The 12,061-nt window shown below is 45.6% G+C and overlaps 1 protein-coding gene across 3 annotated transcripts in view; it reads right to left on the bottom strand.

Annotated features, from left to right (window-relative positions):
- Positions 1–12,061, bottom strand: part of LOC120916549 (polynucleotide kinase 3'-phosphatase) — a 777,425-nt gene that overhangs the window by 76,130 nt on the left and 689,234 nt on the right. For all 3 annotated transcript variants that reach the window (XM_040327595.1, XM_040327596.1, XM_040327594.1), the window contains 2 exons: positions 7,577–7,638; positions 4,583–4,692 (listed from right to left, as the gene is read on the bottom strand). In XM_040327595.1, the coding sequence (XP_040183529.1) occupies positions 4,583–4,692; positions 7,577–7,638 (172 nt within the window). The remainder of the gene's footprint in view (positions 1–4,582; positions 4,693–7,576; positions 7,639–12,061) is intronic.

The following is a 12,061-nucleotide window of genomic DNA, read 5'->3' as shown; positions in this document are numbered from 1 at the left end:
CCCTTGGTGCCGATGCCAGGCCAAAAGGGAGAGCTACAAATTGGTAGTGATCGTCCCCGACTGCAAACCACTGAAATATCTGATGCCTGATGCATATGGGTACATGCAAGTATGCATCCTTGATGTCCAAGAACGCCAGAAAATGGAGGAGGATGGAATGCAGCGACCACAGAGCGAACGGATTCCATCCTGAACGTTTGTATTTTTACAAAGGTATTGAGGGCCTTGAGATGCAGGATTGGACGGACCCCGTCCTTCTTTGGGACTACAAACAGATTGGAGTAGAATCCCTGAAACCTTTCCAGCGGTGGCACAGGGACTTTCACCCTGCACATCAGCAGGTCCTGCACTGCCCCAAACAGGGTGTCCCAACGGGCCGGAAGAAGATGAAGGTTTGAGGGAAAGAATCTGTCTGGTGGGCAAGAAAGAAAACTATCTTGTACCCTGATGAAACCACATTGCAGACCCACCGGTCGTAAAGAAGAGAGGCCCACCGAGCTGCAAACTCTCAAAGGCGACCCCCTAACCGAGAGTCGGGCGGGGGCAAACCTTTATGCTGTTGCAGATTTGTTTGCAGGCTTGTTTGGCTTGCGAACCCAGGAACGCTTACCTGCGGGCCCGGGCGGACGGAAAAACCCTGCTTCTGAGCGGAAAAGGGAGGGCCCTGGCCTACGGTGTGGCTCCTTACGTTTTCTGGATTGTGGGACCAGCGTGCTCTTACCCCAGTGACATTTTTAATAATGTCATCATCCAGCGAGGCTCCAAATAGCCTCTCTCCCTGGAAGGGCCTCCTAATCGACCTCCCCAAGAATGCCCAGATGTTCCAACCTGCCGAAACACGTGTAACCGTACTTACCCGTCCTGCGGGGACTGCTGGACGCATTCCGGACAGACCCATCACCCGGGCGCTACGGGGTGGCTGACGGCCACAGCATACTGTGATCGAACAGCAGTAGCCCGCCTGTTCTGTGAGGAGAGACAGATCGTAACAGGGATTTGTGTGTTTAAACACACACACACACACACACACATCCCTGTTCTGCCTCCTGTGCCCGCAATCGCTCGCGTCTGACGGTCATCGCGACCGCCGGTCATGAGCATTGGCACTTAAAGGGAATGATGTACAGCTACAACAGTTTGCAGGACCTTACTGACCTGCCGCAGTATAAGTGGTAAAAAAAACCCCAAAAAAACTCAATTTATGTTAAATGTCACTTCCACCTTGTATGGTCAGTGGTAAGGATGAGCCAAACACCCCCTGGATCGGTTCCCAGCAGAACATGCGAACAGGCAAAAAATTTGTGTGAACACCATTAAAGTCTATGGGACACGAACATGAAAAATAAAAAGGGCTAATATGCAAGTTATTGTCATAAAAAGTGTTTGGGGACCCGGGACCTGCCCCAGGGGACATGTATCAATGCAAAAAGAAGTTTTTTTCAGGAGCAGTGATTTTATTAAATTATGCTTAAAGTTAAACAATAAAAGTGAAATATTACTTTAAATTTCGAACTGGGGGGGTGTCTATAGTATGCCTTTAAAGTAGCACATGTTTCCTGTGCTTGGAAAAGTCCCTGCACAAAATTACATTTCTAAAAAGGAAAAAAAGTAATTTAAAACTACTCGCGGCTATAATGAATTGCCGGTCGCGGCAATACAGATAACAGTCATTGAAAAAAAACAGCATGGGTTCCTCCTTAGTCCATTACCAGTCCCTTCAGGTCTGGTATGGATATTAAGGGGAACCCTGCGCCATTTTCTTTTAAAATGGGTTTCCAGATTCCAATAAGCCCCCCCGCCCGCAGACCCCCACAACCACTGGGCAAGGGTTGTGGGGATGAAGCCGTTGTGCCCATCAACATGGGGACATCCTCCCCATGTTGAGGGCATGTGGCCTGGTAAGGTTCAGGAGGGGGGGGGGGCGCTCTCGTTCCCCCTTTTCCTGCAGCCTGTCGTGTTGTATGCTCGGATAAGGATCTGGTATGGATTTTTGGGGGTAACCCCCCTCGCCATTTTTTTTTAAATGGCACAGGGCTCCCCTTATTGTCCATACCAGACCTGAAGGGCCTGATATAGAATTTTGGGGGACCCTCACGCTTTTTTTGTTAAATTTGGTTCGGGGTTCCCCTTTATATTCATACCAGACCCAAAGGGGGAAACCCATGCTGTTTTTTCAATGACGTTTATCTGTATTGCCAGGACTTGGCAATTCATTATAGCCGCAAGTAGTTTTAAATGCTTTTTTTCCCCTTTACAAATGTAATTTTGTGCGAGTACTTTTCCAAGCACGGGAAACATGCACTACTTTACAGCATACTATAGACACCCCCTAGGTACGAAATTTAAAGGAATATTTCACTTTTATTGTTTCATTTTAAGCATTATTAAAATAACTGCTCCCGAAAATGTCAGTTTTTAACATTTTTTTTTGCATTGATACATGTCCCCTGGGGCAGGGCCCAGGTCACCAAACACTTTTTATGACAAAAACTTGCATATTAGCCTTTTAAATTAGCACTTTTGATTTCTCCCATAGACTTTTAAAGGGTTTTCAGCGGCTTTTCGAATTTGCCACGAACACCCCAAATTGTTCGCTGTTCGGCAAATAGATAGCCCATCCCTAGTCAGTGGCTTTATACTATTGTCTATGACATTGTATTGTACACATAGGAGAAGGACCAAATACTTCAATGAGGTGCTAAAATCTTATCAGCTGTCAGAATACAATGGCCCAGCAGGGGAATTTTTCTATCTGTGCTATATAGCATGGGTGGAGGAATCTATTAGACTTTTCTCTTTCAGCCCACAGGCCGAAAGAAATAAAATCTGCAGCCTCATTTTGCTCTGTTGAAAAGCTGTGAACTGTGGTTCCTCCCACTGGCTTTTACATCACTAAGACTGGCCATACAGAAGTATTTTTTTTTTCTGTTCAAATCAAGGAGTTGAATGAAATAAAATGGCTTGATTCCACTATCGACACATTTTATGTAGATGGGGGAACACCTCCCACTGAGCTATTAAATTCTAACAGTGTGGAGTATTTCCAGCTGTCAGAATCTACTGATTAGCACCGCCGGCTGTAACCATGGCAATGATCAAGAAATAAACAGGCTGGTTTTACATCAATAGATCAACTTGTGAACAACCAACCTGCTCATACTCTGATCGAGACTTGCTGCTAAACCAGCAGAATTTCCATCCATGTATGGCTAACTTAACCACTTCCAGACCTGCGCACGACGATATACGTCCTCTTTTTAAAGATGAATATCTCGGTAACGGCAGCAGCTGCTGCCACAACCGAGGTATCCATCTTTAGTGTAAGCGGTCCTGTACACGATAACGGTGGTCTTCGCTGCGAGATCGCCGTTATCGGTGGCGGGAGAGGGCCCCCCCTCCCGCCGCTCTCCCGCGCCCTCCGCCGCTTACCGGAGCGGTGGAGGAGATCGGGTGCGCTCGGCTGCTGACTGGGGATGCGACTGAAGAAAAAATCTCCTTCACCCGTCCCCATAGCTCTGCTGGGCGGAAGTGACGTCAAAACGTCAGTCCCGCCCAGCCTCTTAAAGAAACATTTTTTTTTGTCATTTGAAAAAATGACAGTTTAAATTTTTTTTTCTTGCATTTTAGTCTAAATATGAGATCTGAGGTCTTTTTGACCCCAGATCTCATATTTAAGAGGACCTGTCATGCTTTTTTCTATTACAAGGGATGTTTACATTCCTTATAATAGGAATAAAAGTGATCAAATATTTTTTTTCAGTGTAAAAAGTAATAAAATAAATAAAAATACATAAGAAAACAAATTTTTTTTTTTTTAAAGCGAACGCATACGCGAGTAGCGCCTGCATATGAAAACGGTGTTCAAATCACACAAGTGAGGTATCGCCGCGATCGTTAGAGCGAGAGCAATAATTCTAGCCCTAGACCTACTCTGTAACTCAAAAAATGCAACCTATAGAATTTTTTAAACGTCACCTATCGAGATTTTTAAGGGTAAAAGTTTGACGCCATGCCACGAGCGGGTGCAATTTTTAAGCGTGACATGTTGGGTATCATTTTACTCGGCGTAACATTATCTTTCACAATATATAAAAAAAAGGGCCAAATTTATTGTTGTCTTATTTTTTAATTCAAGAAAGTGAATTTTTTCCAAAAAAAGTGTGCTTGTAAGACCGCTGCGCAAATACGGTGTGAAAAAAAGTATTGCAATGACCACTATTTTATTCTCTAGGGTGTTAGAAAAAAAATATATAATGTTTGGGGGTTTTAAGTAATTTTCTAGCAGAAAAAACTGTTTTAGTCTTGCAAACACCAAATCTGAAAAACACCTAAGGTCTGGAAGTGATTAAAGGACACAAAAGCACAGTGCCCACAAGCATGCAATACAAAGCAAAAAGAGGAGGTCCTAGTTGCAATGGAGACAATATCAGGAGCTTTTATTACAATTATTTTTTTCTAATGACAAAGCTGCTTTAAGCAGTAGAAAATTGATATATAAACACAGAGATAATAATATTGAGGATACAGCAAACATTTCTAAACCCAAAAAACACTAACTGGTAGTGTTAACCAGCACACCCACCGACCACGGGACTCCACATCTGGATTGGTATTATCGATAACGATGCTCTTGCCATTTTTCACTGCTTCTTCACAGGCTGCTACACACTTTTGCCATGTTCCAAGTGTGTCCTAAAATACACATCAGAGTACAGATTAACAGACCAAACTATGGAAAAATATATATTTTTTAACTCACTTCAAAATCTTTTCTACAAGATCACTAAAAGGACAGAGAACCCACCTATCTGGCTTACTGCCGTCCCTATATGCAAATACCTTTATGTTTTTCTTCATTGTAATGACCTTTACATAAGTTGTTACCAGTGTGGAGGGGATTTTGTCCCCCTGTGTTGGGTATTTTATTTTTTTCATTTTGCCTAGCATCAAACTCTTGCAACTGGCACTATACCCAGTTGGCGATTATCCTGCGTCCTTCAAGGAATAAAATATACATTTTTATTTCTTTGTTGGCAGAGATTAAGGGATGTTGGGAGACTAGAATATAGAAGCTGTCGCCACTGACTTTTTTTATTGGAGCAAGCTCCAGGGCTACTATTTTTCTTTTATGTGCATCTACAGTATGTGCATGTCTTAGTATTTGCTCACAATCAACTACAAGATCCAGGAGGGAACACCCATATAAAAGCAGAGGGAAGAAAAGGGGGTAAAGGTAGGTAGTAAAAATAGGAGATTTTATAAACAGTGCATTCATAAAGGATTCGGATCCCCTTTTTTTGATTCTGTTATATTGCAGCCTGATACTACAGTTACAAACAACTCTGTCTGTACAGAGAGCAGAGATGTGGGTGTTTTTTTCTCCTTGCAAAACACATCACTTTGTAAAAGCAGCACATACTACACATTGTTAGGGATACAGTTAACCCTTTGATTGCCCATAGATGTTAACTTCTTCCCAGCCAGTGTAGCATTAGCATAGTTATAGTGTCACTGGTGATGTCAGTGTCAGTCAATTTCCCCCCTGCGTCAGTGTCAGATTGACCGCCCATCACATTCCCACTAAGTCGCTAATCACCGCCAATCCTAGTATAAAAAAAATAAGTAAAAAAAAATTCCAGTACATATCCCATAGTTTGTAGACGCTATAACTTTCAAGCAAACCAATTAATAAGCACTTATTGGGATTTTTTTTTTTTTTAACCAATGACTTGGCAGAATACATTTTGGCATAAATTTATGAAGAAATTCATTTTTATTGGATATGTTTTATAGCAGAAAGTAAAAAAAAGATTGGGTTTTCAAATTTTTCAGCCTTTTTTCATTTATGTAATAAAAAACCCAGTGGTGATCAAATGCCACCAAAAGAAAGCTCTACATGTGTGAAGAAAATGCTATAAATGTAATTTAATGTGGGTGCAGTGCTTGCATGACCATGCAATTACCAGTTAAAGTAGTGCAGTGCTAAATAGCAAAAATGGCCAGCCATGAAGAGGGTAAAATCTTCCAGAGCTTCACATTAAGTAGTCACCTAGGGCCAGATCCACAACCAGCGGGCTTAACTTAAATGTTCCGATTTAAGTTACACCGCCGCAAAATTTCTACCTAAGTGCCCGATCCACAAAGCACTTACCTAGAAATTTGCAGCTGTGTAACTTAAATCTGTCCGTCGCAAGGCGTGCCCAATCTAATGGGGCGAGTCCCATTTAAATTAGGCGCGCTCCCGCGCTGGACATACTGGGCATGCTCCCGACCCCATTTTCCAGACGTGCTTTGCGTTACGTTAAGTTGCACCGAGTTTTGTGAATCGCGACGGGTAAAATAGAGATGCGGCGGGAACATTTTTTTTTAAAAAAAAATTTGACAGCGACGCGGGAAAGAAGGGTATAGTTTTACATGGTGTACTAAGTTTACACTTTGTAAAAGCAGCCCTAATTTTGCGACGGCAAACTAACACTTACGGAGAATTAACGAAGGGAAAAACCTTCTATGAATCAGTCGCATAGATAGAAACAGGGATACGACGGCGTATCAGCAGATACGCCTGCGTATCCCTTTTGTGGATCTGGCCCCTAATTCTTTTAACCACTTAAGACCCGGACCATTATGCAGGTAAAAGGACCTGGCCCCTTTAACTGACAATTGCGCAATCGTGCAACGTGACTTCCAAAGAAAATTGGCATGCATTTTTTCCCACAAATAGAGCTTTCTTTTGGTGGTATTTGATCACCTCTGCGTGTTTTATTTTTTGCGTTATAAACAAAAATAAAGCGTAAATTTTGAAAAAAATTCTATATTTTTTACTTTTTGCTATAATAAATATCCCCAAAAAATATATAAACATTTTTTTTCCTCAGTTTAGGCCAATACGTATCCATATTTTTGGTAAACAAAAATTTGCAATAAGCGTTTATTGATTGGTTTGCGCAAAAGTTATAGCGTTTACAAAATAGGGGATAGTTTTATGGCATTTTTATTAATATTTTTTTACTAGTAATGGCGGCGATCAACGATTTTTTTCGTGACTGCGACATTATGGCGGACACATTTTTGGGACCATTGTAATTTTCGCAGGAAAAAGTGCTATAAAAATGCACTGATTACTGTGAAAATGACAATGGCAGTGACGGGGTTAACCACTAGGGGGTGCTAAAGGGTTAAGTGTGCCCTTAGGGAATGATTCTTACTGTAGGGGGGCGTGGCTGGACGTGTGACGTCACTGATCGTCGTTCGTTATGACAGGGAACAGACGATCAGTGACAAGCCACAGAGAAGAACAGGGAAGGTTTGTTTACGCTCACCTCTCCCCGTTCTTCAGCTCATGTGACCCGATCGTGGGACCACGACACCGGCGGCGATCCTTGGCACGGTTACGGAGCTTCAGGTCGGGTCGCGAGTGCCACCCACGGCTGGGCACTTAAGGGGCAACGTACCTGTACGTGCTTGTGCCCAGCCGTGCCATTCTGCCAACGTATATCGGCGTTAAGCGGTCCTCAAGTGGTACTAAACATCACTTCAAATATTTAAAAATGTATTCGTTTTTTTAACATCTACTTACTCTGTTGGCATATGCATAGCCTTTCGGTACCAGGTGTTCTTTTATGAAAGTTGATTTTCCAGCTAAAAACAGACAATGCATTGGTTAGGGGCTTATCCGATTATCTTTTTCATACTTTATAAATATGAGGAATATGAGAAAATGTATGAAAATAGCAGTGCTAATAATCAAATCAAGATTCATACGGTATGTATGAAAAGTTTAATTGCAGTGTACCTATACCCCACATTCATATCGACAAAAAATAAATAAAAAAAATATAGGATTTTTTGTACTCACCGTAAAATCCTTTTTCTCTGTCGTCCATGGATGGACACAGCCGTCACAAGTCTTGATATATGGGTTATGTTCCTGTTCATAGGAAGGGACTGACTAGGCAGAAAATGTTAGATATTTAAATACATGTTACTTTAACAGAATTGAACAGCCCCGCCCAGGGGGCAATCCCTCCAGACATAACCCTCCTCCCTGCAGCATGCAGCCTCAGTTCCTAACAAGCAGTACAAACCTAAAAAGGAGGGGTGGGTGCTGTGTCCGCCCATGGACGACAGAGAAAAAGATTTTACGGCGAGTACAAAAAATCATATTTTCTCTCATTGTCCATGGACGGACACAGCCTTTACAAGTCTTGACATATGGGACGTCCCCAAGCAGTGTCAAAAAAACAAGGGGTGGGAACAGTATTAGTAAAAACAAACAACTTAACCCCAAAACAAGCAGAGCTCCTCAACAGAGGAGGTGCAACTTTAAACAGCCACCTGCAAAAACCTTGCGGCCGAAGGAAGCATCTGAAGATGCACTCACATCAACCTTGTAAAATTGGGAAAAAGTTTGGAACGGACGACCAAGTTGCCGTCTTACACACCTGCAAGACAGACGCTTGATGTCGGAAAGCCAAGGAAGCTCCAATTGCCCTGGTTGAATGTGCCTTGAACGGAAAGGGGGCGCCCTCCCCTTAAGAGCATAGGCCTGTATGATGGTCTGCCTGATCCATCGAGAAATGGTGGCCGACGACACCACCAGGCCTTTTTGTGGACCAGACACCGACACAAGAAGTGAGTCAGATCTCCGAAACGGAGTCGTAGCAGACAAGTACACCCCCAAAGCACGTACCACGTCTAAAGTATGTAGCGGAAGCACTGGCTGAGGACACAAGAATGGAAGTACAATGTCCTTGTTAAGGTGAAAAGCCGAAACCACCTTCGGAAGAAAGGAAGGCTGCGGGCGCAACACCGCCTTATCCTTATTGAGGACCAAGTATGGCGACCTGCAAGACAAGGCCGCCAATTCAGAAACACGTCTCACAGATAATGGCCACTAAAAAGGCCACCTTCTGAGATGGTGTCGAGAGGAATCTCTCTGATGTTTTCAAAGGGAGGTTCCTGAAGAACCGATAGCACCAGATTCAAATCCCATGGAGGTAGAGGCCGTTTAATAGAGGGGGGAAGTACATGACGAACTCCCTGTACAAAGGTACCCACCAGAGAATGGATCACCAAAGGCCGCTAAAAGAACACAGCCAAGGCTAAAATCTGCCCCTTAATGGTGCTTAAGGCAAGTTTCTAATCCACTCCACCCTGTAAAAACAGCAGGACCCTGGAAACCGAATACGTCCATGGACGCCACCCCATCTCTTCGCACATATGCGAAGATGTAGGCCTTCCAGGTGCGATGGTAGATCTTCCTGGAAGACGACTTCCGAGCCCTCATCATAGTTGAGATGACCGAGTCGTATAGACCTCGGTCCCTTAGTACCTGGCTTTCAACAGCCATGCCGTTAAAGCCAACGACTGTAAAGCAATATGAAGTATGGAACCTTTAGACAGAAGGTCCTCCCGCATTGGCGGCCGCCACCAGGCGCACGAGATTGGCGTACCAAGGACCCTGGGGCCAATCCGGAGCAAATAGAATCATCGGGATCCTTTCGGCCTCCACTCTGCGGAGCAGCTGAGGAAGCAACTGCAATGGGGGAAAGGCATAAATTAGCCGATACTGACCCCCACAGGGCCACAACGCGTCTTCCCAGGGATCTCTGGACCTGGTCACGAACTTCGACACTTTGCGGTTGAAGCGAGAAGCCAGGAGATCGACGTCCGGTGTGCCCCACCTCCTGCAAAGGAGTTGAAACACCTCCGGATGCAATGACCATTCCCCCTGGTCCAGCATCTGGCGACTCTACACCCGGAATGTAGACGGCCGACAGATCCAGCACGCTTCTTTTCGCCTACCTTAGGATGTGAGCAACCTCGGACGCTGCAGCCAAGCTCCGTGCTCCCCCCTGATGGTTGACATAAGCCACCGCCGTGGCGTTGTCAGACTGGATCCTTATTGGGCGACCTTGCAACCTTGACCACGAGGAGAGGCACAGCCTGATCGCCCGAAGTTCCAGGACATTGATCAGCAGACGGGATTCTTCTAGAGTCCAGTGACCCTGAGACGACTGGACCCCCCAGACACCCCCCAACCCATGAGGCTGGCATCTGTAGTAATCACCATCCACTGGAAGGGAAGAAACAACTTCCGGACCGAAGAGCCACCAATTTAGAGAGACCCTGACTAGGTGGCTTACCCGAATCTGGCGACCCAGAGACCATGGAGATTTGTTCCATTTGGACAGGATCTCCTGCAACACCCGAGTGTGGAACTGGGCATACGAAGGAGGCTACCATCAGACCCAGGACTTGCATGCAAAAACGGAGAGACGTCCATTTGCAGGATGCCAACAGCTTCACCGCAGACTGAAGAGTCTGCAATTTTTCCAGGGGAAGAAAATCTCTCACCTCCGCAGAGTCCAGAATCAACCCCAGGTATTCCAAATGCTGAGTCGGTACCAGGACCGATTTCTGGACAATTAACACCCACCCGAATTATAGACACATCGACCTCTAATTCTGAGCCAGAAGCTACTCTCAGAAGAAGATAGTCTAAGTAGCCCACGATGGCAATGCCTTGCTGTCTCAACAAGGCTAGGATCAGTGCAAGCACCTTGGTGAAAACTCTTGGTGCTGACGGTAGGCCAAAAGGAAGAGCCACAAACTGATAGTGGTCTTCGCCGATTGCAAAGCACAGAAACCTTTGGTGTCCTGAGCAAATTGGGACATGAAAGTATGCGTCCTTGCTGTCCAAGGACGCCAGAAAGTCCCCTGGATGGAGCACAGCCACCACGGAGCAAATGGATTTCATGCGGAACTTTCGTACTCTCACAAAGGCATTTAGGGCTTTGAGGTCAAAGATTGGACGGACCCTGTCCTTCTTCGGGACCACAAACAGATTCAAATAAAATCCCTGAAACCTCTTGTCCTGCACTGCCCCCAATAGGGCAGACCAACGAGCCAGAAGGAGAGGGAGATTTAAGGGAAAGAATCTGTTCGGCGGACAGGAAAGAAACGATCTTTTACCCCATAGAGACCACCTCGCAGACCCACTGGTCAGGGAGCAAGGAGGTCCACCGAGCTGTGAACCTGCGAAGCCGTCGCCCATCCATGAGTCGGGCGGGGGCAAAACTTCATGTGGTGGCGGGTTTGGATGCCGGCTTGTTCGGCTTACGCACCCAGGGACACTTCTGTCCCGCAGCTGAGCCTTTGTCGGCCTGGGAGGGTCTACCTCCGGGCCCTGACTGACGAAAATACCGCTTCTGCGTGGGAAACGAAGGACCCGGCTTACGACGCGGCTCCTTCCCCTTGGACTGAGGGAGGAGAGTGCTCTTATCTCCAGTGACATCCTTAATAATGTCGTCAAGCGAGGTACCAAAAAGTCTCCCACCTTTGAAGGGTAAATCTGCCAGTTCTTTTTTGGAGGCTTGGTCAGTAGACCAGCATTTCAGCCAAGTCAGGCGGCACAAGACCACCGCCGAAACAGAAGCTCTGGATATCAAGGGGGCTGCATCCAGGGTAGCATCACAGACATATACAAGGCCCAGGACCAACTGGTCGGCCAGTCTAATAAATTTGGGAGGGAGCTGGTGCTCCTCCACAGTCTGGTGCAAAACCTTTGCCCATTCAGTGAGTGTCTGAGACACCAAGGTTGCAGCCAAAATAGGCCGCAATGCAGACCCCAGCATGGTAAACATGGAGCGGGTCAGCGCCTCGGACCTCCTATCAGTATGGTCTTTGAAGGCAGGGGTCCCTTCTATAGGGTGAGTGTTTACCTTATTTAACTGGGCAAACGGGGGGTCAACTACCTATTTTTTCAAAAGGCTGTCCTCAAAAGGGTAACGGACCACCAGGCACTGAGGAACCACAAAGGACTTCTGCGGCTTTTCCCATTCCTTATCAATGAACTTGTCAAAAAAGGACACATAAGGAAAAACCTTTACAGAGCGGTCCGACTTGTAGGACCCAAAAGAGACTGAGCCCTCAGTGGATGTCTCAGCTGCACCATCCAGCTTAAGGGAGTCCCTCACGATAAGCGCACCAACAGGTGCCCTGTACTGACCCAGGTGAGGGGTCTTCCTCACAAGGAAGGTCCTGGTCCACATCCTCTGAC

Source organism: Rana temporaria, chromosome 10 (assembly GCF_905171775.1).
Source record: "Rana temporaria chromosome 10, aRanTem1.1, whole genome shotgun sequence".
NCBI classification, from domain to species: Eukaryota; Metazoa; Chordata; class Amphibia; order Anura; family Ranidae; genus Rana; species Rana temporaria.
The sequence above is the reverse complement of the archived record's forward strand: the minus strand, read 5'-3'. Positions and strand labels throughout refer to the sequence as shown.